Source organism: Notolepis coatsorum (genome assembly GCF_963971535.1).
Source record: "Notolepis coatsorum genome assembly, chromosome: 13".
NCBI classification, from domain to species: domain Eukaryota; kingdom Metazoa; phylum Chordata; class Actinopteri; order Aulopiformes; family Paralepididae; genus Notolepis; species Notolepis coatsorum.
The window spans coordinates 46188937-46216846 of record NC_140177.1 but is presented as its reverse complement, the minus strand read 5'-3'; the positions used below and the strand labels follow the sequence as shown (position 1 = coordinate 46216846).

Genomic DNA, 27910 nt, shown 5'->3' with positions numbered 1-27910 from the left:
ATTTCCTTTGAAATGTAGTGGAGTGAAAGTAGTGGATGTTCCCTAAAATGAAAATACTCACGTAAAGTACCTCAAAATTATACTTGAGTATAACTTGAGTAAAATATACTTAGTTACTTTCCACCACTGGTAAGTAATCTGCATCACATCTAAACACACATTTCCAATTTTTTCCCCCAGAAACTGGAGGAAAGGTTCCGTGTGAACCGCAGGGAGCTGATAGCCTTTGAGTTCCCCGTTCTCGTGGCGCTGGAGTTCAACCTGCACCTCCCAGAGCACGAGGTCATGCCCCACTACAGACGCCTGCTGCAGACCTCCTAACATCAGTGGCCCATCAGGAGGTTCTCCTCCTGATCCCTGTCCTCCTTCCTCCTTTGTTAACGGCTCCTCCGAGGTACCGCTGGCTGTCGCTGGACCAGCACACCTCCTCCATCACTACAAAGCAATGCTCGCTCTCCTTTTCCCGGTCCTGAAATCAGCCAAAGTGACAAAAAAAAGAACGTTTAACTTTTTACATTCTTCTTCATAAGTACACCTTTTGAGAGACTTGTGAAAGAAAGGGTTCAAGCCTTCTGTGAATAAGTTGATTGTTTTTGTTTTATTTTCTTCTAGTTTTTGTGTGTTTTCTTTCCACATATCTTCATTCAAATCTTTTGTATCTTCGAGGCCTGTCATCTTTCTGGGTTGTTTGAAAAGATTTCTTTTCTTTTTTTTTTTTCGTTTCCGAGGATGTTTTTGATTCCGAGGATGAAGATTTTAGTTGAATCAACCGCTTGATTGTACGATTTTTCATCATCTTTTTTCATCGCTATTCCTTTTTGTACTCTCTGGCATGATTGGTTGCCTTTCCCACTTTCATAAGAGTTGAACAAAGCCTGAGTGTCTGACGTCGGGCCAGACTGTTATTGCTCAAGTTGTTCTCCAGTCCCTCCTCACTAAAAAAAGTGCACTTTTTTGAATATTGCCAGACATGGGGTGGGGGGACTTTCTTTCTTCTTTTTTGAGACTTTGAGGGGAAAAGTTTCAGAACTAATGTTGAAAGAATAAGCTGTGTTCATAAACACCACGCGAGTGGGCCTCTTTATAGATTTTTCTTTTTTTCCCTCATTGCTCAAATCCACCATTTTCTAGCCACCAATCCAATAATACGTGCATGAAAATTGATGGGACACAATTCTTTTGATTGCAAGTACTTGCACACTTGAGGGATTTCCTATATTCATTAGAGCTGAAGTACCGCACTTGTTTTCTACCTGTCAAATGCTTGCTTTGGAACCCAATGGAGACCAGACCCACTCTGATTAGTGTGTAATTTCCTGCGCTCTATGTTAGAGTATATTACCAGCACGTTTACAGTGCTATACTGGGGGATTTATTTTGGAGTTTAGTTATGGAGACCTGTTTATAAGGGTAGAAACACCAATAACCAATGATCAATCTTATTTAAAATGTAAGTTGAATCAGCATTGTGAATTTGATCTAGAATCAAAGGTGTTTCTGAAAAAAAAAAAAAAAAAAATTGATAGCTATATCAATACGACCAATTGAAAAATATGATTGTCCATGACGTTGCCTAATGTTTTGGCAGGTATCTCGACTTGAATTGACTGTATTAACTTGATTGAACATGTTATTGGACTGAATTATGTAGCCGTGACGGACATAACCATAGAGTATTGAGAGGTCAGCCAATCAGAAATGTATAGGCCTACTTGAAACATGATGTGGAACGGCGCTCTGTGGTATGAATAGTATTGGACTCAGAACGGATCAGTAAAGACTTGACCAAATTGCAACAAGAGGAAATGGATTGTGCTGATTTGAAGTGAAAATTCTGTTGACCTACGTTCCGTTTGGACACCCAAAGATCTCGCTGTAGGACACGCACTAAAGACTGTGTGAGAAACCTCATGGTGTAGGACACACACTAAAGATTGTGAGAAACCTCATGGTCGACACTTAATACATGTGTATACGTTTGTAAATATACTGCTTTGCTTGTTCAATAAAAACAAGAGTCTGGAAACACGTCTCGTTTTCTTTGTTTGATCAAATAATCTAGTCTCTGCTTGAGCAAATAATCTAGTTTCTCGTTTGTGAATGAATGAATGAAGTCTTTGCTCATTTCATTTTGCTACCATTCATAAAAAAAAGAAGAAGTGGAAGTCTCCTGTCGTAAGCAGTGTAGCTGCAGCATACAATGTTCACATCCCGTTTTTATGGAATGCCTGGTGTGCAAATAAGCTTCCTCTCGTCGTGCAGAAGAAAGTTATACACATTGTGTGAGTCTTCCCGTGTGTAATCGTACATTTTCTGCACGATAACAGGAAACGTAATGGCACACCTGGCATTCCACACTTTCCTATCTCTTGAAATAAAGAACTGTACAGTTCTGTCTAAACTGGCTTCACGCATCACAGAATTCGCCTCGTCGTCGTCGTACTGAATGTGACATATTCCTGCTGGATCTGTCTGATGAGCCGGATCAGGTGTGACCGGAGAAGCCTCCCTGTGGGAGCAGCATGTGGACGTTTCGTGCCTTAACCGCCTGTGGCTCTGATGCAATCCGAGAGGGCAGCTACTCATGGAGAGGGAGGGAGGGAGGGAACTGTCCTGTGCTCTGTCTGACACGTATCCAAGGTAAACAAGGCCCACAGTCACGCCAGTCTCGTGCTGCCATCAAAACAAACAGGCCAGGCCTGAGCATGGACACATGGCATACGTGGCTTAGTCCCTTCCATTGACGGCCTAATTCCCCCCTCGCTGCTTCATAAAGGGGGCTATTGACAGCCCTTCCCAGAGTTCTGCTCGCACATAAGTGACCCTCATTGTGAAAATATGTGTACCATCGTTTGGGGGCAAACCCCCAGTCTATTGCCCCTCCCTTTAAAATAACATTTAGCTGAAACTGCATTTTTCCCCCTCTTCCCCCTCAGGATGCTGTGACTCAGGGCTTTTCCCTGGGTCAGACCGCCCCCCCATCTATCATTTATGGCAGTTTGTAAACAAGGAAGTGGGGAATGTTAGGGTCGTGCGGCATGTTTCTGCTGTCAGGGGTTTGAGTGTTTGAGCCTGTGATGGTTTCTCCATTTTGTAACTGTTAGGTTGCAAATGTCACAGAACGTTCCAAGACAGACATGACGTGACAGTGAATGTACCGGTTCGGTTACATAATTTGACTTAATCCTCTATACATAAACAAGCCTAATATGAACGACGGGTGTGTGAGTGTTATCCGGCAAGTCTAGTTGAACCCTTTCAGGTGTCATTTTGAGAACTGAACGTTCTTAAAAGGTGATGAATAGAATAGAAATACTTTTATTATCCCGTGGGAAATTTGACACTGCAAATCGCTCAACATTTAAACATTGAAACATTTAGACAGGACAGGTCACGAATTAGAATAATAACACAAATCAAATCAAGTTGCCTAGGATAAGAGTAGAGTAAAATAGAATAAAAATTAAATAGAATATACAGTAAATAAATACAGTAAAAATATACTGAGCATGGGGGAAGGGGGGGGGGGTATAGGTAGTAAAAAAAAACACAGCAGTGTAAACAAATTGGTCAATATAATTAACTATCTAACTAACTGAAATATATATATATATATTCACAGTATTCACAGTGTCACATAAGGTGCAGTATGCATCAGGTAGTGTATTGTCTTCCTTGGGTTCCTATTAGTCCTAGGTCAATGTCTGGCAGCCGTCGCTGCCCCCTGTTGTGATGCCTGGTCGCGGCCTCCTGCCACTATGGAGCTGCCGCTCTGTGCTCAGTGATGCAGTGAGGCACAGTGATGCATTGTATAGTCTGATGGCTGTTGGAATGAAGGACTTCCTGTGCCGTTCAGTGCTGCATTTGGGTAGAGTGAGCCTAGCACTGAACATGCTCCTCCTGTCAGCCAAGTCTGTGTATAGTGGGTGGGTGGGGTTTTCCCTGATGGCCTGGAGCTTAGCAAGGCTCCTCCTCTCCGCCACCCTCGCTAGAGAGTCCAGCTCCACCCCAACCACGCTGCTGGCCTTCCTGACCAGCTTATCCAGCCTGGTTGTGTCCCCTGCTCTCAGTCCGCTGCCCCAGCAGGTCACAGCATACAAGAAGGCGCCCGCCACCACCGACTCATAGAACATCCTCAACATCCTTGTACAGACATTGAAGGATCTCAGCCTTCTGAGGAAGTAGAGTCGGCTCTGGCCCTTCTTGTACAGTGCCTCTGCATGTTTTGACCCGTTCAGTTTGTTGTCGATGTGCACACCGAGGTATTTGTACACCTCAACCATGTCCACATCAACTCCCCTGATGGAAACGGGGGTCACAGGTGCACTCCTCCTCCTCCCCAGCTCCACAACCAGTTCCTTGGTCTTCGCCACATTTAGCTGCAGGTGGTTTTTATCGCACCATGTGACGAAGTCCACTACCAGTTCCCGGTTCCCAGTTCTCGTCACCGTCTTTTATATATCCCACTATTGCAGAGTCATCAGAAAACTTCTGAAGGTGGCAGGACTCTGACCGATAGTGGAAGTCGTTGGTGTAGACAGTGAAGAGGAAGGGAGAGAGGACTGTCCCCTGCGGGGCCCCGGTGTTGCTGACCAGTCTGTCTGACACACCGCTCCGTAGGCGCACGTACTGTGGTCTGCCCGTCAGATAGTCCACAACCCTGCTCCACACAATGCCTTTTTAAGGTAAGAGCAATCTGGTGAGTGTTTAATTTTACACCCTTTGCAAGGAGGCTAAAGCACTGCAGGTGGACATGTGAATCTGATCCTCTTCGTGTTTGAGACGCTATCTAATCTCTTTGTTCCACCCCTAAGAGTCTATTATGGAGACAACTGAACCCACTTGTAACGGAAAACCAGTGACGCAAAACAGGCCTCCTGTGCTTATTTATTGATGGACCTTAAAAAATATATAATAAATAAATAAACATTCAAGCGGATAATAAGGTGGTTTGACCGAGAAGTGAACCCAAAGGACACAACAGTGAGAGTAAACAACGAGAGATCTAATAACTATATGAATTATTAGAGGGCGAATTGATAAAAGGCTGTTGATTGAATAGTGTGTACTAGAGGCGGACGTGTGTTGACGCAGAGCGCTCGGAATACCAAACAGCACCACCTAGGGGGGTCGTCTGAATGCCCTTTTTGGAAGCGTATTGGGTATTGGGGGGGGGGGGGGGGGGGCTCGTATGTGCGATAAAGTGTACCTACTAGAAAACATTCTCCCTCTCAAGATGACTGCTCTAAATGAGAGAAGCCATTTTAAAGGGGCATTTCACAAAATAAATGCTGATTTAAAGGGTACATGTACTATAAATGTCATTTTTCAGTCTCGAGCATTGTATTATAGTAATAGGAGTTAGTATCAATGTGTTTTAGTGTCTAAATACCATATTGGCGGATTGCTCTGATTCAGCTCAGATAATTTCCTGCTCCAGTAAATTAGTCCATCCTGATCATGTCATTCAGGCTCTGGGTAGAAGACAGTGATGTGATTGGCTCTGTGGTTGTAGCTAATGCCCGCCCACAATCTACCTAGACGATACACGCAGACTAGACAGCGAGTGGAAAAACAACGTCCTCATACTGCGAGGCAGTGAAACCCGACACCTCTGCATACTCTGGAGGGAGAGAAAGAGAGAGAGATAGAGATGGAGAGAGAGAGGGAGAGACAGAGAGAGAGAGAGGGAGACAGAGAGAGAGAGGGAGGGAGCACTTGGGGGGGGGGGACCTGCCGCGCCACACAGGAGAGGGGAGGAAGGGAGGCCCCCCCCCCACACAAGCTGCCGCAGGGAGAGAAAAAACGGAAGGAAGAGACGGCCTGTCTTTTTTTTTTCTCTCTCTCGCACCCCCCCCCCCTCTCTCTCTCTATCTCTCTCTGTCTACCAGTCGCAGACTGTCACTCAAAGTGCTTATGGGCGGAGCCAGGCCATAACAGCCTGAAATCTTGAAGCTGGAAAATGATGGTTTTGAGTACTTGATTAGAAATATAAAACAATGCATTTTTTGGAAAAAAAACCTTACAGATGTCTTCAATAGACTAACAGGAATTGTGTAAAGTTGCCCAAATAGTGCTAGGAATAGCAGTACATGTCCCTTTTAATTTTGCACATAATCTCACACATATACAAAAACTCAAAACTGTTTTGCACACATTCATTTAGTTTGACAGAGTATATTAATTTGAATATGGGCCACCAGTGATGTCATCAGGGACATTGAATCCTTGTGTTGTGTTAATTGCAGCTCCATGAAATGATGTAGGTGAAGAAATGACAATATCTTGTCTTATTGCTACCTTATAATTTCATGGGGCTGTAATTAACACAAGGATTCCATGTCCCCGATGACATCACTGGTGTGAATGTGTGCAAAACTGTTAGTTTTTGGATGTGTGTGAGATTATGTGGAAAATAAATCATCATTGTTTAGTTTTTTTGTGAAGTGCCCCTTTAATTTGGAGTCATTACATTTCTGAGTAACATTATAATCCAGCATTATTGGAAGGGAGATTTTACAAGATAAATCAGTACTTGTTTATTTTCATTACTGCAATGAACGATGTCCTCACAAATCCTGTTATAGGAAACAACAAATGTAATTCTAGGGGCTGATAATACAAGGTCAGGCAGGCCTGACACAGGAAGGGAGCCCTAGTCGGAACTCTGCCAATCTGACTAGTATATACTGCGGAACTACTTTCACAATAACCTGCTCACATCTGAATTCATTCTTATTGGTGCTTACATTTAGTCCGTATCCAAAGCCTTATTCATAACATTCGCCAAACACCAACTCTGGTACAGTATATCTGCTGCTGTGATGTTATGTTTATAGACATGGCTATTGAGTACCAACAATGGCAATAGTAACACAAACCTAATCAAAAGCCACTGCATGTACAGTATATACTGTATAAGTGTGTGTGCGTGTGTGTGAGAGTGTCAGGGTTCTACGCAATTGTTGATTTGCATTCATTATTTGGATTTATTTTGACAGCAGTTTCAGTTTAGCTTTGGTTTGGTTTTCAGATGTTTTTTCTCCCCCAAATATATATATATATAATTTGTATGGTATTTTGATGGTGATGATCAAGTAGAAAATCACACAGCTGCCATTTTGCTCTTATGTGGTGGGACAGAGTGGAAAGGAATCCAATCCTGAGCATGATATAAGAGCAAAATGGCCAGTGTGAATATGGTCAATTGTGTCCCTTTTATGTTGATGTAATATCAATGTATTTTGCTTCCTGGTGAATGCCACATGCAAGCCCCGGCCTAGAGGGGTTTAGGCAATTCTCCTACACATCCGTTTGTGGATTGTATTGTATCAGGCACGTGCACACATAGAGGCCAAGGGGTGCTTGAACACCTGCCTTTTTGAGCCTCATCAAAAAAGTGTCATAAAAAAAAAAAAAAAAAAAACATTTTTACCGTTACGCATATAGACTGCCCTTCCAACTGAAAAATGTCAGGATAGAATCAAAATATTTGGTAAAGAGAGAGATGCCCCATATTCCATTGCAGTTTGCACAGCCTCCTCAGCGTGCCTCTCCGCGGACCTATATATTTTATGCATAGCGTGGGTGGTGATGATGATGATGATAGAAACCGCTGTGGCGCATACAGTTGAATGCTGGTATTACACTCATTGAGGGACACGAAGAAGTCAAGTCCGATGGGATTTGGGAATCTCAAATACAAATCGGGATTGGAATAAAAAATGCATTTATATTAAACAATACAGAATATACAGCACTTCTTGGGGTCTGTAGGGTAAGCACTTATTCCCTCCCCCTGAACATTTATGGAGATGTATGGGCCTTTTAAGTCAGTGATAAAAGTGTCTTTCAAGGATAAGTGAGCTCCTGCACTGATTATTATAGTTCAATATTCAATATTTGATCACCAAAACCCCCCAAAAAGCATAAAAAGGGGGCCCCCGCCAGAAAAGGGCCCTTAAAAATCACGCTTGCACGCTAGGTTAATATACACACAAGTGTAGTGCCCTTTTCAGCCTTTGAGCACCTGCCCCTCTAAAGTCCTGTGCACGTCCCTGTATTGTATTATATATGTAATTGTTTTTATGTGTAAATAAACAAAAACAAACACAAGGGCAAAACGTTGCACAATTACCTCAGGATGTTCATAACAGGGTATAATATTGACAGTGAATATGAACCATGTTCCTAAAGGGTTCTCTACACTCATGTTGGCTTTGAGTCTTTGTCTGACCAGTAAGTAATCCATTTTGTTTTTATTACAGTTTGCTTTTGGCTGCAGAGATCATGTTCCACTTTAGTTCCTTCCTCCTGCACATACTTTTCTACCCCCTACAGTTAAATGTTTCAATAGTCAACCATAATTGAGGGATGTGTGTGTGTGTGTGTCCTGTACACTGTATGATACAGAGACAGGTCAGGTTGGGGAGGTGAGCCTCACATATCTTACATAACCCTCCCCGTTCCTGCCCCACGTAACGGGTATCTTCCGCAGTAAAAGACACAAGGCACCCGTCCAGCCAAGGTAAATAAATATTTCAATCCCTCTACCAGATTCAAAAGGACAGCCCCAGCTCTCAGAGAGGGAGAGAGAGAGATTAATAAGTCATGAGATGGAGGTACATGTCCACAAGGTTGGACAAACAGCCAACAGGGGGACACATGCCGGGAGGAACTGACACCACGGTGTTGGCAAAAGAACGGTTTATATTAATGATTGATGACCAGAGTGTCACATTTGGTAGAAAAATCCCCAAATGGATGATTTACATTCTATTTTTTTTAACAGCCCACCCCAAATCCTACTGTCCACACGACAATGAACCGTTAACTTGGGTCAATGGAATATCGTCGTATCTCCTTCATCCGCGGCATACAAATATTGCACAGTCATCAGTCTTAACGGACACATAGAAAATGAGGTCACTCCAGCCCACCAGAACCTTGTCACGGTGCAGGTGAAGTGGTTACTGGCGCCACCCTGTGGTCCATTTGGGGGGAAACACAAACAGACCAGATGTGGTTTAGACTCGAATCGCACTTCTACAAAATTATTTACTATGTGATGTGGAACAAATCAGACCAACAAACATGTACATGTTAGTATAGGTGGTATATTTGGTCCAAAAAAAAAGACTGCAAATTCATAGTGGTGTAGTTTGTGAAATACAAATAGCGAGCAAGTACACACTTCAGTGAAAACCAACCTTCACACATTAAAATGGTTTAAAAAAAGATTTTTATACAGGTGTGTGTGCTTTGAGATTAACAGAATTATTCACCCACGCTAACGAGCAGCATTGTCAACAAGCAAAAGTAATTTTTCTTTAATTTTAAATATAATTTTTGTGGTCCATAACCTTTACTTTTTCACACCCGTTTCACAACTTGGTCAGTGTGCTTTTCTTGTGAGCAAAAGATTTGTAATAAAAACAATGGAAATAAAGCCAATGTTAGTGTAATGTAACAAAAGGATTGGTACGGCCCCCTACTAGAGTTCCCAGCAGAGTTAAGATAGAAACACACAGCCACACAAAACGAAGACTTGTTAAAGGGGCACTTCGCCGACTTTCAACATCAACCCTATGGTTGTGTTGTGAAGAGGACATAATAATGTAACTCACCAGTGTGTCTGGTTATCACACGTCCTCCTCACAGCACAACCATAGGATTACGATTGAAAACCCAGGTGCCTCTCTGTGCCGGACCGGTCCACAGACACTAAACACACGCCCACGCCCGATCGCCAGTCAGTTGGGGACATTCGCTATTGTAGGCCGGCCCTCAGGATCCGGCAACTATCTGGGACTTGAACGCTATCCAGGAGGGAGGTGTTTTTAAGACGCAGGATCATAAAGTTAGCTGGTTATCTCACCACAACATTCTGAACAAAAAATAGATCTGCTATTTACAGTTATTTGGAAAACCTTGTAATCCTGCTTTTCACCCACCACCCCTGTTCCAACAAGTGAAGTGTTCAATTCAGTAACCGAAATGTCTGACGTACAACTCAAATCTAGCTTGAATCATAATCGCCGCCACCATTATCGTCATCATTGTTCACTAGTTACATTACAGTGTGCGCGGTAAAACAGTCCATCAATTATTTGTCGTATCAAATACTTCTAAAAAAAAACTGCCACATTAGTAAATGTTTGCATATACATCATTCTTCTTTACACATTCTAGGTTTTGTATACACAAAAAGGTAAATATATAAAAACACTGGCTGTTCCAGACAATCGTTCCCCTTTTAAGATTCCCACGATGAAAATAACAAATAGCATAATGGAGCTGACAGTCCGTGTCGGTAAACTGGGTCCGAGGGCGTCTCTCTGCTTCCACACCGTTTCTTCATTTATCTGTTGACCTGTAGCGTGCGTTGGGGGGCAACTCGGACTCTGACTCAAGTCAGAGTTGACCCTGGGGGGGGGGGGGGGGGGGGCTGTCCAAAGTCTAACCGAAGTCTATCAGGAAGACAACACGAGTGGAAGGCTGGAAGAAGGCCTCGGATACTCTCGACTCCCCGTGGATTCCTGAGTTTAGGTCCCTGCATAGTAGCGGCAATGACGATGAGCATGTCAGTAATGCAACTGCGTTGACACACACACTCACTCACTCACACACACACACACACACAGTCTGCCCAGACGATTTGTTAGTTCACTGTTCGCTGTGTCCAAAATAAAAACACAGCTCGCTAGTAGTTAAGGAGTCGCTCCCTCTCTGTACCGGCATATCGCTTGTTGGCTGCGAAAACCTTGGCTTTGTTCACCGAGGGACCTGAGAGAAGAAGAAGCACAAATAAAAGAGTCAGAAGTGAGATATAAGACGCATCACTGTGGATAATAATAATAATACATTTATTTTGTATAGCGCTTTTCAAAGACCCAAAGTCGCTGACAATAGGCAAAAACAAAGAACAAAGAAAACATAGAACCACAGGGAAACGGGGAACAATATGAATACACAAGAACATAAAAAAAAACATAAAAAAAAAATGTAAACCACGAGTAACAAACAACAGATACAGAAGCCAGTAGGGGAGACAATCAGGGAAGTAAGTACGAAAGACCGAGGGGAGGGGCAGGAGAGGAGGGAACCAGTGGCGTAACTCTATTGATATTGGTGCAGGGGACAGATTTGGGGGCGTGGTGAGTGACGAATACCAGGTGTGCAATACCGCATTTTCCCAGGCGGTGGCGCCATTTCTCCATGTAAACGACACACTGAGCTCATACAGAAACAAGCATTTCAAAGTATTCTGTATTTTGTTATACAGATTTGAAAGGTTTATGGTGAAATAACATTTATTATATGGTGCTTCAATTAGCAATTATGAACACAGTAATACCGTACCTAGAGTGGTCATGCCCGCATTGATTGTGCAAAATACAATAATAAAATAGACAGACATTTTTATTTTTTTTTATCCACTTTTTCTCCCATTTTTCTATATTTTTCTCCCATCGCAATTTCATATCATCCAATTAAACCCTCCCCTGTCACGAACGCTGTTTCTTGCCTCCCACAAGCCGGCTGCAATGTGGACTAAGTCATACATAGCACAAGTCCCCTCCGGTACTTGAGGTAACAGCAGTCGCATCTTTTCACCTGCGCAGCTCGATCTCTCAGTGGCGAGGAGTAACGCGTGGGAGGCTCACGCTGCCCCCGACACTTCCTGATTCTACTGCGCAGGCGCACCAACCGACCTGTAGGAGTCGCTGTCCACAACGCCCGATCCCCACCCATCAGTTTCCCACCCCCTAATATGGCCAATGTGTATTAGTATGAACGACCAGCTAAACTGAAAGCAATGTGGAGCGCTGGGCTCGAACAGGCGAGCCCAGCGTCTCCAGCATTCGTGGCGAGCGCCTTGCCCACTACACCACGTAGCCGCCCTATAGACAGACATTTTTATAATAAATGATGATGAAAAAAAATGATGATATGCATGATAAAAAAAAGACATGCTATGTTCCTGAGAAACACTACTCTAAAATCTCTCCACAGCCTTTTTCCAGTTTCTGAATCCAGCAGAAACAAATGCTGGATCATTGTATTTCGCCAGGGTAGTTGAAATGCTTTTGCACAATAAAAGCACAGGACTCCACTGTGTGTATGACTGTAGTGAATCCAAGAAAATGCTTTAAACCATTTCTCTTGGAAACGTAGCGTTTTGTTAGTTTTTGACCTGGTATTTCTTTTGGATTGGGCTGATATGGCTCAGTTATATATTATGCTGGTTTAGCTCTAGGAGGCGCCAGCGTAGCAAAACTTAGTTTGCTTATCTCTGTTTATACCGTGTATGTGATGACGTATTTGAACACACCTCGGCTGAGTGACGACCCGAGCTATTATTATGCAAAGACGAGTACTGTAGCGAGTGGGTACTTGGCCCGTGCAGGGCAAGAATGCGACCCCCATCTACTTATCTTTGCATAATAATAGCTCAGTCAGGACAGGTAGTCAGAGACTCAGCTCAGAGACAATCAGCAATTTTCCATGTGTGCTCCTGGTCGCCGCGTCGCGTGTCCGTTTATTATCCATGTATTATCTTTGGACAGTAAAAACGTGGGGGGGACAAATTCTGCATTCTGAAATCATGCGGGGTACATTTCCCGTGGACCCCCCCCCCCCCTTAGTTACGCCTATGGAGGGAACGCAGGGAAGGGGAAAGGGAGGTGGTGGGTTGAAGGAGGGGGGTTATGGGCAGGGAAGGTTGAATGCTTGGGAGAACAAGTGGGTTTTGAATCTGGATTTGAAGGTGGAGAGTGAGGGAGAGTCTCTGATGGTCTGAGGGAGAGTGTTCCAGAGTCGGGGTGCAGCTCGTGAGAAAGCAGCCTGTGAGGGAACCCACCAGTGATGTCGTAGGGAACATTGAATCCTTGTGTTGTGTTAATTACAGCTCAATGAAATTATAAGGTTGCAGTCCCTATAAGACAAGGTATTGCTATTTTTTCATCTACGTCATTTCATGGAGCTGTAATTAACAACACACAAGGATTCAATATCCCTGATCACTGGTGGCCATATTCAAACTCATTTTCTCCCAATAACTCTAAATTAGGGATGTTCGATGTTGGCTTTTTTACCGATATCCGATATACCGATATTGTCCAACTCTTAATTTCCGATACCGATATCAACCGATAACGATATTATATGCAGGGTTTCCCCCCCCCCCAAAAACACAACATTATGCATACTTTTCACAATAAATAAAATAAGAATTTGTTCTTACTTGCTTGCCTGGGTAAATAAAGGTTAACTATATGTAAAAAGAAAAAGAATATATATATATATTTTTTAAACAGATACCGATATTACATTTTAATGCCAATATCGGCCGATAATATCGGTAGGCCAATAATATCGGACATCCCAATCTAAATGAATGTGTGCAAAACTGATGGAAGAGTTTGTAGATGTGTGTGAGATCATGTACAAAATGATAATACCCTGCTAACAAAATGGGTTTAGAAGTCAGTTCACTCTGCAGTCATCTTCATAACAGGGACTCTTTCATATCATGGGCAAATGACTGACAACACAGAATGGTTCATTTGGACAAAAAGGACAATTCTGCAATAGAGAAATAATTTTCTCCACTTGGGACCATTTTGTACGCATGCACAATCCAATGGTTTAGTCCAACGTCCTTGGTTACAATGGCAAACATTTCATGCACGATTCCCAGCCTTTTAGCAGAGATCATGATTAATAAAAAAAAAAACTTTAAAACTCACATTTCACCTCCAGCTGCAGTAAATGACAGTTTTACTCACATTTAATTACTTTCTCCGAATGCGTTTGTTTTCTAGTGTTACAGATTTCGCCCACAGACAGTACTGCAGGGCTCCGTCTCCTCGTTATATTTTTTTATGATATCTTTTTCTTACACAGTACTGTATATTTGTATGTCTTGTACTTGTATGTCATAAATGTCTTGATGAATTGAAAATGGAGGACCCTTATGTAAACAAGACAAACGTCTTTTCTGGTCTTCATCCTCTTAGCAGTTGTTAGTATTAAGCTGTACTGTATTGTACCCATTCTGCAATCTGTTAATAAAGTTTTCAATCAATCAATCAATATAGACCATCTCTGGTACCGACGCTATTTTCCATGTTTCATAATTCCCATATAAAAAGGATTTCCATAATTGGTCCCAAGTGACCTGCACCAGAATGCATATTCTAGCATTCTCTACGCCCATCCCACCGTCATCGTGTGAGACGTCCCCACTGACCTATATAGCTGAGCAGCACAGGGAGGAAGATGAGGCCGTGCGTGGCGCCCAGAAGCACGATGGCCAGGTACATTCGGAAGTAGAAGATCTGGAAGATCTGGGACTTGGACAGGGCCAGGATCAGGATGCCTCCAAACTTAGTCAACGTGATTCCACTGAATACCTGCAGACAAGGAACAACAGGGTGTTGGTTTGACTCGCAGGATGACAAGCCGGCTCTCCTTTACTCCCGGTGTTGTGGTATTGTTATGCAACAACTAACACAGGCGAATGGCCCGACTGCGTCACTGGGAGGAACGACAGCAGCTGAAAACCTGTGGAGCAGCTACTCATCAACCACATCAATACAATAGGTTTAGATTCAGTATGTACCAACTGCAGAGGTCTTAGGGCGTTTTCTCATTAGGAACGGTTGGTCCACTCAGTCCTCGCTCCGTCCTTGCTCCGTCCTCGAGAGCGATATCCCCCCCCCTCTGGCCTGCTTTCACACTACAATCTTGTTTAATTCCCAAGCACAAGAGGAGAGCATTCCATGGGACAATGCATTGGGAACTTGTTTCGCATGACAAGACATACCCCGTGAATATTATTGCACAGATCGGAATACGGGCGAGCGTGCGCAATGATATTTTGCAGCAGGTTGTGACAGTGATATTTGCGAGTGCTCTTCTTGACTGTGAGAAGTGAAGAGAGCCTTAAGGTGGTACTGAGAGGGCACATTATATCTTATGATAAGATATAATATGCCCTCTCAATACCACCTTAACTAAGTGGCTGCTGTCGAGGGAGAGAGAGAGAGAGAGAGAGAGAGAGAGAGACATAAGCGCTCGGCTGAATTGCAACATACTACAATCTCAAACTGACCTAAATAATATTTTAAAATGTAAGTATGAATACAACTCTATATGTGTTTATATATATATATATATATATATATATATATATGTATGTAGTTATGTGTATATATTAGGGCTGTCCCAGACTAAGGATTTGGATAGTCGACTTTGATTGGCCGAAATTAGCAGATAGTCGACTATTAGTCGACCATGAAAAAAAAGTATAATTTATTATTATTTCTTTTTTTTTATCATTCCATTTGGGCTGTGGGGGGTGCTTAATGTCTGAAGGAGTCAACGGAAGGCTTCTTGTCCTCTGCAAAAGCATGCAATTGGTCCACTGATGGATACATCTTGATATTTGTCTAGTCTAGTGTGTTCATTAGATGGGTGAAATCCTCTTTCAGTGCCTCTGTGCCTGTTTTCTTAGGCAGTTAACCTCTGGTATGCGTGCCATTAGCGTTAGCCACGCTTCTAGGCCTCTTTTATTTTGGAAATACAAAAAAAAAAAAAAAATTAAAAAAAAAAGTATAATATATACCGGTATATATTTTTTTGCATTCGACTAAGAGGTTGGCAGTCGACTACGGCTCCTTTCGATCGATTAGTCGACTATTCGACTAATAGGGGTCAGCCCTAGTATATATATATATATATTTCATGTATGTATGCATTTTAATGTATTGTATTTCTATGTTCAGGATCCCAGGAAGACGAGACACACCTAGGTCCTTCTAATGGGGATCCTTAAATAAACATGAACATAATTAGATTCCTCACCATTAACAGAGATCCCATCTTTTAATCCATTTAGATTTCTTGGTGTATACAGTGTTTTCTTTGTTGATATCAGCTTATCTAAATGCTACTGATGTTGAGGGTGGAACATACTCCACGAGACTCCAGTTGTTTTGAAGGTTGCTAGGCATGTTACTCAGCCTTCTGAAAACCACTGTACCGTTTTAGTCTCGCTACACTCTTATTAGAAGCCCCACGCGTCGTGGCGGCTGGGTAGCGCAGCGGACTAAGCGCCTGCCTACCACCGCAGAGACACTGGGATCGAATCCAGCTGTCAGCGGTACCTCCGGCTTGGTCGGTCGTCCATACTAAACACAATTGGCAGTGTTAGCGGGTGGGAAGCCGGTGGGGTATGTATCCTGGTCGTTGTAAACAGCGACTCCTACAGGTCGGTCGGGGCGCCTGCTCAGCAAGGAAGGGAACTGGGGGAGGTAGTGTGATCCTCCCACGCGTTACACTCCCCCAGTGAGAGTCCTCGCTGTCAGGTGAAAAGAAACGGTTGGTTGACTCCACATGTGTCGGAGGAAGCGTGTGGTAGTCTTCACCCTCCCAGACCGACGGTAAGGGGTAAGTGCGCAACGACCAGGAAGGGAATTGGCATAACGACTAAATTGGGGGTTGGGAGAAAAGATTATAATAATAATTTAAAAAAAGAAGCCCCACGCCACGCGTCAAACTTCCACATTCAGTTGGGTTCCGGGTGCTGTGCAAATGTTAATAGCTTCAGCTTGTAGTAAAGTAATGCAGTAAATACCTTTTCAACACCAACAGCAGTGTGAAAGGTAGGCTGTACCAAAACACACACTTCATACACCTAGGAACACAACAACCTCTGGTAACGGTGAGAAGTTTAGACTGGTCTGGTCCTTTAAGACGTGCAGCCACCACGGCTGTTGTTTTTGGACACCTTTTCTTTATTGCCTGTACCATAAAACTGGAAGCATATGAAATGTTGATGTGTTTCCTGAGGTGATACAGCAACATTCCACTACCCAGTGGTAGAGTACTTGTACTTCACTTTGTACTTAAATTGGGCAAGTGTCCCCTTTTAACTGAAGACTTACTGAGCTGCCCATGATGGCCAACGCCTCCTCCGCCCGCTCCACCCTGCTGTTCTTCACGCTGACGGAGAAGGCTCGTACGATGTGACTGCAGAACTCCACCGAGATGCCACAGCTCTGAGACACAGATGAGGAGAGGAAACCAGTTACTACTGGAGAACTACTAGGAAACAGGACAATGTTGGGCTTAAAGGTAGAACAGGAGAAGAGTTGTTGCCTCCTGCTCTCTGAACCATTCAGATGAAGAACCATATCATGTAGACATGTTGTCGGACAGCCCATGTATTTGCAGTTGTAAAGTCATGAAGTTTATCCCCAAATCAGTGTGAACACGATACATTGTCCCAAGGTACTTAACCTCTACAGTCTTCAAACTGTGAATGTACACAACACACCAATTTATCATCTTATCAGTGAAGGGAGGTGCCCACATGATAACCCTGGTGATATGCTATCTATCTACATGTTGTGGTGGCCATTAGGGGCCATGGGGTATGTAGCATCTATCTATCTACACGCTGGGTTGTGGTGGCCATTAACACTATCAGTGCCCAGCAGGGGGCGCACATTTAGTGCTTGAATGCCCACCATCCACTTCAATGTTAGCATTAATATCGCCTAATCTATGTTTTAAATTATGGCTATGTGTCTAATCTGCCCGTCGCTTATCAATGACTCATTTCCAGTCAACATTGTCGAAGCGGATTGTTTTTTTATCGGTTCATTTCAGTTTTATAGCATTTTGAAAAGCCCTCGTTTTCACGGGGGGGGGAAATAATTCTCGTGATGGGCATTCAACCAGCGGGCTGATAACCCGAGATATCTCGTGATGGGCATTCAAAGTGTTAAGGGCCATGTGGTAGGGTATGTAGCATCTATCTATCTACACGCTGGGTTGTGGTGGCCATTAACACTTTGAGTGCCAACAACGAGATATCTAGTTTGTTCATGCTGACCGTTCAGTGCCAACGACGAGAGATCTTGTTTTTTTTTATTAGCGATTTGAATTCATATTTCATCAATCTAGCCTCACGTTACCATTGCAAACTCTCTCTGAGCTCCATTGGGAAAATACTGCTCCCTATCGCCTCTCCCTGTGGTACTGCACCCCTTTGGAATGGATTGAATGAAACGCATGGGGGGAAAAAAAAATCCTGCTTCCACATTTTACTTCTCAGGCAAGTCACCCGAGACGATCGGATTCATTCTGGAGCCTCAGAACAGCGTGGAATCTGTGTTGGATCAATAAATGCGATCGATATTTGGAATGGCGATCAGGAATTGGAATCATCTTTTTGGAGAACATCTGATCTGAGGTAAGGAATCTATTTTATCAGTCTTAGGATAATCAGAGCTTTTTTCACAGAGATATCAACGTGTGCCCTATGTGTGTGTGTGCATGTGTGTGTGTGTGTGCTGATCAGGAAATGAGATAATCGATTTTTCAGCCGGCTTCTATAGCGTGCATAAGTACACATATACTATCGATAATCTAGCGTTTATTTGAAAACGATTCATAAATAGGCCGAAAAATGACAGTTTTTTGTGTATTCCAGAATATTCCAGTAAAGGGCGTTTATCACAGAATTTTAATATTTTCCTGAAACTTTCAAAAAACGAGTTTTTCAAAATGGTATAAAACGGAAATTAACCGATTAAAAAACAATCCGTTTCGACAATGTTGACTGCAAACAAGTCATTGATAAGCGACGGCCAGATTATACACATAGCCATAATTTAAGATGTAGTTTATGCGTTCGCAAATATGAGAGCTCTATCATTGAAGTGGACGCTGGCACGCAACGGGGGTTCTGGGGCACCCGACCTCCGGCACGGAAAGTGTTAAGGGCCATGTGGTAGGGTATGTAGCATCTATCCATCTACACGCTGGGTTGTGGTGGCCATTAGGGGCCATGTGGTGTGGTAGGGTATGTAGCATCCATCTATCTACACGCTGGGTTGTGGTGGCCATTAGGGGCCATATTGTAGGGTATGTAGCATAATGGTCAATACCTAAGCTCACATCAAAGGGGTCTGTCAAACTTGGCAATGCCGTTTGTGGGCCGTTATGGGCCCATAAGTATCTATAGGCATGTTAGACTTTCTTCTGTCAATGGGATTGGATTGAGTGCTTATCCTTATCATTAGGGCACAAGTATCCAATACACAAGTATTATAAATCCTTTAGGTAATTTGGAAACTAAACGGTACGATTCTTTATCCATTGTCGTCTTATGAACGTTGTAGTACTTCCGTCAGTCAATAAAGAAAGGGGTGTGGTCTTCAGACCGGCTGAATGTTGTCGTCCTCACCATGACCAGGTTGACCAGCGACACGGCATTCAGGCTGATGCTCCACAGCCACATGACGCCGAACATGTTGACCAGGATCATGGCGATGGTGAGCGTGACGAGCGCGGCGGACCACACCTCGAAGCCCAGCAGCACGGTGGACACCAGGAAGATGGCGCCCAGCGACACGCTCAGGTTCAGGGCCGTGTCGTAGGCGATGGTGAGGTACTGCTCGTAGAACACGTAGAACACACTGCAGGGCGAGAGAGAGGACACGTGAAATATACAGGGATATATAGGGATTTATACTGTTAGTGACATTGCCGGTCACAGAGGTGCATCTAAAAAGAGGAAGGTCCACCAGTGTGCCTCTGTTGGGCCGAGAGAGGGGACCCGTTTCAAGACACTGGAAAGCTACCACATTTGTCGTCCCTGTTCTTAGTGCCAGTAGGTACAACACGTGCCTAGTTCATACCATGAGTCATTAATTGAACCTTGCATGGGTTTCCTCCAGCTACTCTGGTTTCCTCCCACACCATAAAGACATGCATGGTAGGTAGGGACTACAGATGAAAACTAGCTCATTAGCTGTTTCTGGAACATTTACATTGATGTGGAAACTGAAGATGTTGATTAATGTGCACTGCCCATGGGTAAAGAAATCTATAAATAACTTAAACCTTTGCACTGAAGAACCATATAAGTCAGTTGTGAATTTTTTTGGACAGCCCATGTATTTTCAGTGGTGAAGTTAATCTAAATCACTTGAGTGTGAATGTGATATATCACAAGAAACTACTCAACCTCGACTGGCTTTGACTATGAGTGAACGCAACACTCTAAACTTACCATTGTAAGATAATAAAGTTTGAAAACATTGTTCCTCTGAAAACTTAAAAAACTGGCATATATGGTTCTTCGTCTGGGGTACCCAATTAATATTCATGAATTTTCCACCTCATTAATAATAGATATTCATGATCATTCACTCCAAGTAAATTTCCCGTTTGTGACATTGACCTGCCCACCAGCCATGAATATCTACGAGTAGGGATGGGACAACATATCGAAATTCAATAAATCACAATACAAAAATGTGACAATATCTATCATTGGGAAGAAAAAACTATTGCAAGATCAGCTACATTTTATTTGGCCAAAGTAGTACAAATTAGAGGACTCTCCCTTCACCCATTACAATTTGTACAGCAGATGGCGCAATCACCATTTTGTATGCAATACCAGACTCTGGTATCAATTCATTACCATCGTCAACTCCTTCAGAAATGGCAGCATGTGAGAGTCAAATATCTGAGAATATATATTCCGTATTGTGGTTGTATTGAATCGTGAACCCCATATTGTGTATTGAGGATAACCATATGGTCCCACCACTGTTCATGAGTGTGACAACAGACTAAGAAAACTCATTATAAATTATTGTGTTCAGATCAAGTAGACCAAGCGTATCCGAGAGGTATATCTGGCTCTGCTTCTGTGGTTGAGCTCTAGATTTACCTTTACCTTATATACAACAGTGACCTGTGATGCTCTTCTGAAATAATAACAGCATGGAGGAGTGGCTGTAAGTTGAATGTTTAAGGTCAAACATTGCCTGCACGTCATAAATAATGCCGTACTCTTGGCCAACGTCCTCGCTGTTTATGGTGTTTTCAGGAATGAAAGTCCCTTGAACTTTGAGATGAGACCAAGCTGAAGTTTCAGTTACTATGAAACTAGACAGAACCTCAGGAGATCCAGGAGTAGAACTGAAACCGGCTATATCTATATCAGATAAGCATTGCCTTAGAAATACTTAATTTGATTATGAATCACATGGCTAAACAATTAGCGTAACTAAAAGGTGTTGATTTGTATCAGAAGCAAAGGGTAGTGCTGGAAGAATCTTTCTACATCAACATGGGTTTCCATACTTCAAATTTAGCAATAGCCCTAAAACAATACTTTTCTCAAAACATTCTTTGAGAAATTAAAGCACATTTCATTATGCAAAAGAGTAACTTATCCTCCGTCTAAAATGTGTACGCCATTCGATTTTCTAATTTATGCTAAATAGATTCCCACCATAAAAATACCCACTATAATAAAACTATATTTCTTATCCAAGATTCCAACATTTTGAAACTTTACAATATGTTTTGATTCCATACAGAAAACGCTACTGAATACTTATACCAAAACGTGGTACTGTATGAAATATGGATGCACAGACACCACTACTTATATTGAATATTGGTCCAAGACATTAAAGGGAACCTGCATTGCTATTCCTAGCACTATTTGGGCAACTTTACACAATTCCTGTGAGTCTATTGAAGACATCTGTAATTTTTTTTTCAAAAAAATGCATTGTTTTATATTTCTTATCAAGTACTCAAAAGCCTAATTTCACAGCATCAGTATTTCAGGCTGTGATGGTCTGGCTCCGCCCATAAGCACTTTGAGTGACAGTCAGCCCACACAGTCTGCGACTGGTAGACAGAGAGAGATAGAGAGAGCGAGAGAGGGGGGGTGGGAGAGAGGGGGGAGAGGGAAAGAGAGAGAGAGCAAGAGAGAGAGCAAGCGAGAGAGCGCCCCGGACTCAGCGGGACTGAGAATGAAACGCTGGCAGATAGTGAAACGAGTCGACTGCACTCTGCGAGAGAGGGAGAGAGAGAGAGGGAGAGACAGAGAGAGCCCGGACTCAGCGGGACTGAGAATGAAACGCTGTGTAAACAAGCACACGCAGACGCGGGTTCTCTCCTCTCTCTCTCTCTCTCTCTCTCTCTCTCTCTCCCTCCCTCTGTCTCTCCCTCTCTGGCAGAGTGCAGTCGAGGTGTCGGGTTTCACTATCTGCCTCGCTGTGATTTCCACTCGCTCTGCTATCGCTGTGTGGGCTGCCTAGGTTGTGGGCGGGAATTGGCTCCAACCACAGAGCCAATCGGATCACTATCCACTCCATCCTCGCATCGTGACGTCACGTTGCGAGTCAAATCAGGATGACCTAATTAAATCGAGCAGGAAATGGTCGGACCTGAATGAGAGCAATCCGCCAATATGGTATTTAGATACAAAAACACATTGATACTAACTCCTATTACTATAATACAATGCTAGAGACTCAAAAAAGACATTTATAATGCATGTCCCCTTTAAAGCAAAGAGTCATTTTCACACATCTCTCTCATCTCTCTAATGGATACAATCGATTATACTCAATGTTTTCTGTCCAATGATGCCAGTCTGATCATCTAAGTCATAATAAAAGTAACCAATCAGATTGCTACTCTGTATCGGCCGATACTTAAAGGTTTAGGAATCTAAATACTACAGTAGTATCAGCCCATCCCTAGTATGAAACCAACAGCCATTGTTTTGAGTTCAGCTGAAAGCGTTTTTCTTGGCTTAGAGACTGTGTTCACCAAATACTAAGGTTTACCTGTAGCACTAAACACTAAGGTTTACCTGTAGCACCAAATACTAAGGTTTACCTGTAGCACTAAACACTAAGGTTTACATGTAGCACTAAACACTAAGGTTGACCTGTAGCACTAAACACTAAGGTTTACATGGAGCACTAAACACTAATGTTTACCTGTAGCACTAAACACTAAGGTTTTACCTGTAGCACTAAACACTAAGGTTTACCTGTAGCACTAAACACTAAGGTTTTACCTGTAGCACTAAACACTAAGGTTAACCTGTAGCACTAAACACTAAGGTTTTACCTGTAGCACTAAACACTAAGGTTTACATGTAGCACTAAACACTAAGGTTTACCTGTAGCACTAAACACTAAGGTTTACCTGTAGCACTAAACACTAAGGTTTACATGTAGCACTAAACACTAAGGTTTACCTGTACTAAACACTAATGTTTACATGTAGCACTAAACACTAAGGTTTACCTGTAGCTCTAAACACTAAGGTTTACCTGTAGCACTAAACACTAAGGTTTACATGTAGCACTAAACACTAAGGTTTACCTGTAGCACTAAACACTAAGGTTTACATGTAGCAATAAACACTAAGGTTTACATAGCACTAAACACTAAGGTTTTACCTGTAGCACTAAACACTAAGGTTTACATGTAGCAATAAACACTAAGGTTTACATGTAGCACTAAACACTAAGGTTTTACCTGTAGCTCTAAACACTAAGGTTTTACCTGTAGCACTAAACACTAAGGTTTTACCTGTAGCACTAAACACTAAGGTTTACATGTAGCACTAAACACTAAGGTTTACCTGTAGCACTAAACACTAAGGTTTACCTGTAGCACTAAACACTAAGGTTTTACCTGTAGCTCTAAACACTAAGGTTTTACCTGTAGCTCTAAACACTAAGGTTTTACCTGTAGCACTAAACACTAAGGTTTACATGTAGCACTAAACACTAAGGTTTACCTGTAGCACTAAACACTAAGGTTTACCTGTAGCACTAAACACTAAGGTTTTACCTGTAGCTCTAAACACTAAGGTTTTACCTGTAGGGGAAGACTTTTTGTCCCATGGACTCTGTGATGTTGTCGGCCAGAGCGCGGGCCATCTTCATGGCGTGTATGAAGTCTGGAGAGTCCTTCAGGATGGTGTGGAAGGTCATGAAGTAGGCGGCTCCCACCCCTGTGTTGTTGGGGTACAGGTCCACTGCTGTGCTGTACGCCGCATGGCCCCTGGACGAACACAAGGCGGGAATGACATATCATTTTGTAAAACTGGGAAAACATTTATTCATCTGTAATAACTATTTATAAACTATTTTAATTTGTATCCTAGTCATCAGTGTTTTCCAATATATGATTTTACTACAGTGGTCTTAAGTTCACCAGATGTTTGTTTGTAATGCTTTCTTTTCTTGAGATCTTTAGGTAATGCTATTTTTTCCCCATCTACATAATTTCATTGAGCTGTATAAATAACAAAAATATTGTATAGTATAATGTGATACATTATTGGTACAATACATAAGGAAAAAGAAAGGAAAATGTAAAAAAATTAGGTAGATATGATTATTGTTAAATCAACTCAGTTAACTAATTGACCCATCTCAAACCCTGCCCTCTTTTCTTGATCCTCCAATCACAACTGCTGCTTCCCTGGGATTCCCACTCTTACCCTTTTCCACATTTGATGTTAGGGTTGTCTGACAGGAACATGGGCAAGAACTCCATGAAGTCACTTCCCTCTGGTCTCTGCTTTCCACTGGGAGTCATGGGTCGACAGTGAACACACGACGGGTCCACCACTGCAGGAAGAAGAATATCAAAGCATGTTCTTGTTGTTCAAATTAACAACTGTAAAAGGTAAACATTATGGGAAATGTGCTTACCGTCTTCTCCGGAGTCAGACAAGAAGATAGATACCAATTTCCTCTCTGTGCGTTCAGTAGAAAGCTATCCAGCTGCATGCTAGCCTAGCTTAGCACAATAAATGGAAGCGGATATGTAGAGCTTAAAACTCAAGTCAAGTCAAGTCAAGAGTTTTAATTGTCACGGCATACAGGTATACAATGAAATGCGGGTGGTCTAGCCCGCAACGATGTGCAATACAGTGGTACATATAATAGAATCAAAGAAGAAAACAACATTGTGCAGTAACAGGTAACAGGTAACATGGAGTGACATCTCGGTATCTGTACATAGTTATTTACAGAGCATATGGGACATGCTAGTTAGCTTTGGTAGTGCAATACACTGTTCCTGTTATTCTAATTTAAAGTGTCCTTTCCTTTGGCCAATTTAACAACTCCGGGAGAGGTGTTAAATTGGCCAATGTCTAGGGCAGGCTATCCGCTATGCACCCGCTTCCATTCATTGTGCTAAGCTAGGCTAACGTCCCAAAATGAATGTGGACTGTCCTGAATAAAAAATCAATCTATTTTTAACATATTTCTACTAATTCTATCATAAGTTGAAATCATCCAAAATTACCTTTAACATAAATTAAACATCATACAAATTATTAGATGATCAATTGTCAACCTTTTCTAAATTCATCAGAAAAGATTAGATTAGAGACTAGAGGTAAAATCAGTCACACCACAAACAAAGGACTCTGGCAAAGTGAGGAAACCCACTAGGCACGTCACCTTTTCCCAAAATTCTAATAAATACAAAGTAAAAAAGAATTCATTCAAGTAATTAGAACTTTTATGTCATCAGAATCCTCTATTATAAATCCCCCCCAGCCTCCACCCGATGTTCCATACACAACAATGTTGATTAATATAGACTAACCATGTTCCTTACACAATAATGTTGATTTTTTTTTTTTTTCACCAAAGTACAGACAGAGAATTAAAAGTACTCCCGTAGTCTCGCGAGAGGTGCAGAAATGGGATGTGACGTCAGAGGATACGATCCGGTCAGTGTTTCACAACACAGACTGGAATGTGTTCCGCGACACAGATAACATTAATGTCTACACAGAGACAGTGCTGGACTATGTTTGTACTAGGGTGAAAGAAACAATCCCCACTACCAAAATGAAAGTTTACCCAAATCAAAAACCCTGGGTAGACAAATCCGTCCGTGAAGCTCTGAGAGAGCGCACCAAAGCATACAACGACGGCCTAGAGGCAGGCAACATGAATGACCACAAGGTGGCGCGATACAACGTAAGGAGGACTGTGTCAGAGGCCAAACGACGCTACAGGGATAAAATTGAACTCCAGTTTGAACAAGCTGACTCTAGAGCTATGTGGCAGGGGCTCAAAACGATGACAGACTACAAAGGCGCCTCCCTCAAACTGAACAGTGACATCTCCTTAGCAAATGACCTCAATACCTTCTATGCGAGGTTTGATGCTGGTAATAACAACACCAGCTCACAAGCCTCGGCAATGGGGGGGGGGGGGGGGTCGGCTGCTGATGGAGGCGCAGTGTTCAGGGTAACAGAGCATGAGGTGAGGCGGACCTTTAAAAAAGTGAATATCAGGAAGGCAGCAGGTCCAGACGGCATCCCCGGCCGCGTCCTAAAAGTCTGTGCCGACCAACTGGCCCCAGTATTCACTGACATATTTAACCTGTCCTTAGAACAGGCTGTCATCCCCACCTGCCTGAAGAAGTCCACTATTATCCCTGTACCCAAAAAATCCAAGCCTGCTTGCCTCAACGACTACCGCCCTGTAGCTCTCACCTCCATAGCCATGAAGTGCTTCGAGAAGCTAGTGAAGGGCTACATCTGCTCCTCCCTCCCCATCAACATGGACCCCCTGCAATTTGCATACCGCCCCAACAGGTCCACGGAGGACGCCATATCCCATGTGCTGCACACAGCAGCATCACACCTGGACAAGAGGCAGGGGAACTATGTGAGAATGCTATTCATCGACTACAGCTCGGCATTCAATACCATAGTCCCCTCCATACTCATAGCCAAGCTCAGGGACCTGTGCTTGGGCTATGACCTCTGCCAGTGGGTCTTGGACTTCCTGACTGGCAGACCCCAGGTGGTGAGAGCAGGCAACTGCACCTCCTCATCCATCACCCTCAACATAGGGGCCCCCCAGGGCTGTGTTCTGAGTCCCCTCCTCTACTCCCTGTACACACACGACTGTGTGGCTCAGCGGAGTAACAATACAATCGTCAAATTTGCTGACGACACAGTGGTGGTGGGCCTGATCTCTGCCAACGACGAGAGGGCCTACCTGGAAGAGGTCAAGGTCCTGGCGGGATGGTGCCAGGAAAACAGCCTCTCCCTGAACGTCAGCAAAACAAAGGAGATGATTGTGGACTTCAGGAGGTCGGGGGTCAAGGACTACAGCCCCCTCAGCATCGACGGGGCACCGGTTGAGAGAGTCAACAGCTTTAAATACCTCGGAGCCTACATATCCGAGGACTTGACATGGACCACACACATTAACAGTGTTGTGAAGAAGGCACGACAACGCCTCTACTTCCTCAGGCGCCTAAGGAAGTTCCAAGTCAGCCAGAAGATCCTTAAGAACTTCTACTCATGTACAATAGAGAGCATCTTGACCGGCAACATCACCTCCTGGTTTGGGAATAGCACTGCACAAGACCGAAGCAGACTACAAAGAGTGACACGTTCAGCCGAACGCACAATTGGAGGGGGGCTCCCCACCCTCCAGAACATTTACTACAAGCGTTGCAAGGGCAAGGCTAAGAGAATCATTAAAGACTCCAGTCACCCGAACAACTGCCTCTTTGAACTGCTGCGGTCAGGCAAGCGATACAGGAGTCTCAAGGCGAGCACAGAAAGACTCAGAAGAAGCTTCTATCCCCAGGCCATCAGGCTGCTAAACGAACAATGAATGAACACTACACAACAACAACCACCAAACGCACATAGCACACACATCCACACGCACACACTCACTTTAAACAAACACACTGTAGCACCCACTCCACACACTTATAGCACACACCCACTTTAAACAAACACACTGTAGCACCCACTCCCCACACTTTATATTTATGGATGAAGGATTGCACTACAACTCGTACACCTTACTGTAAATTGTACCTAAAATTGTACCTCATCCCATTTCTGCTTTGCACTAGATAGTACTGTACATTAGTACACTGCATAGTATTGTGTATTGTATATTATATGGTAACTCAGAACATTGTACATATGTCTATACCGAACACTGTGACCTCATTTTCTTCTTCTAAATTCATGCTATATTATGTTATTATGTTATTTG

At 43.1% G+C, this 27910-nt stretch overlaps 2 protein-coding genes across 3 annotated transcripts in view; one reads left to right on the top strand and one right to left on the bottom strand.

Moving 5' to 3' along the window:
- Positions 1-2017, top strand: part of cables1 (Cdk5 and Abl enzyme substrate 1) — a 32412-nt gene extending 30395 nt beyond the window's left edge. For both annotated transcript variants that reach the window (XM_084327510.1, XM_084327511.1), the window contains exon 10: positions 181-2017. In XM_084327510.1, coding sequence (XP_084183636.1) covers positions 181-321 — 141 coding nt within the window. In that variant the 3' untranslated portion in view covers positions 322-2017. The remainder of the gene's footprint in view (positions 1-180) is intronic.
- A 7081-nt stretch (positions 2018-9098) lies between these two features.
- Positions 9099-27910, bottom strand: part of npc1 (Niemann-Pick disease, type C1) — a 56612-nt gene continuing 37800 nt past the window's right edge. The window contains exons 20-25 of the mRNA XM_084327507.1: positions 24355-24484; positions 23727-23912; positions 19262-19493; positions 16953-17066; positions 14255-14417; positions 9099-10785 (exon numbers count right to left, since the gene is read on the bottom strand). Coding sequence (XP_084183633.1) covers positions 10703-10785; positions 14255-14417; positions 16953-17066; positions 19262-19493; positions 23727-23912; positions 24355-24484 — 908 coding nt within the window. The 3' untranslated portion in view covers positions 9099-10702. The remainder of the gene's footprint in view (positions 10786-14254; positions 14418-16952; positions 17067-19261; positions 19494-23726; positions 23913-24354; positions 24485-27910) is intronic.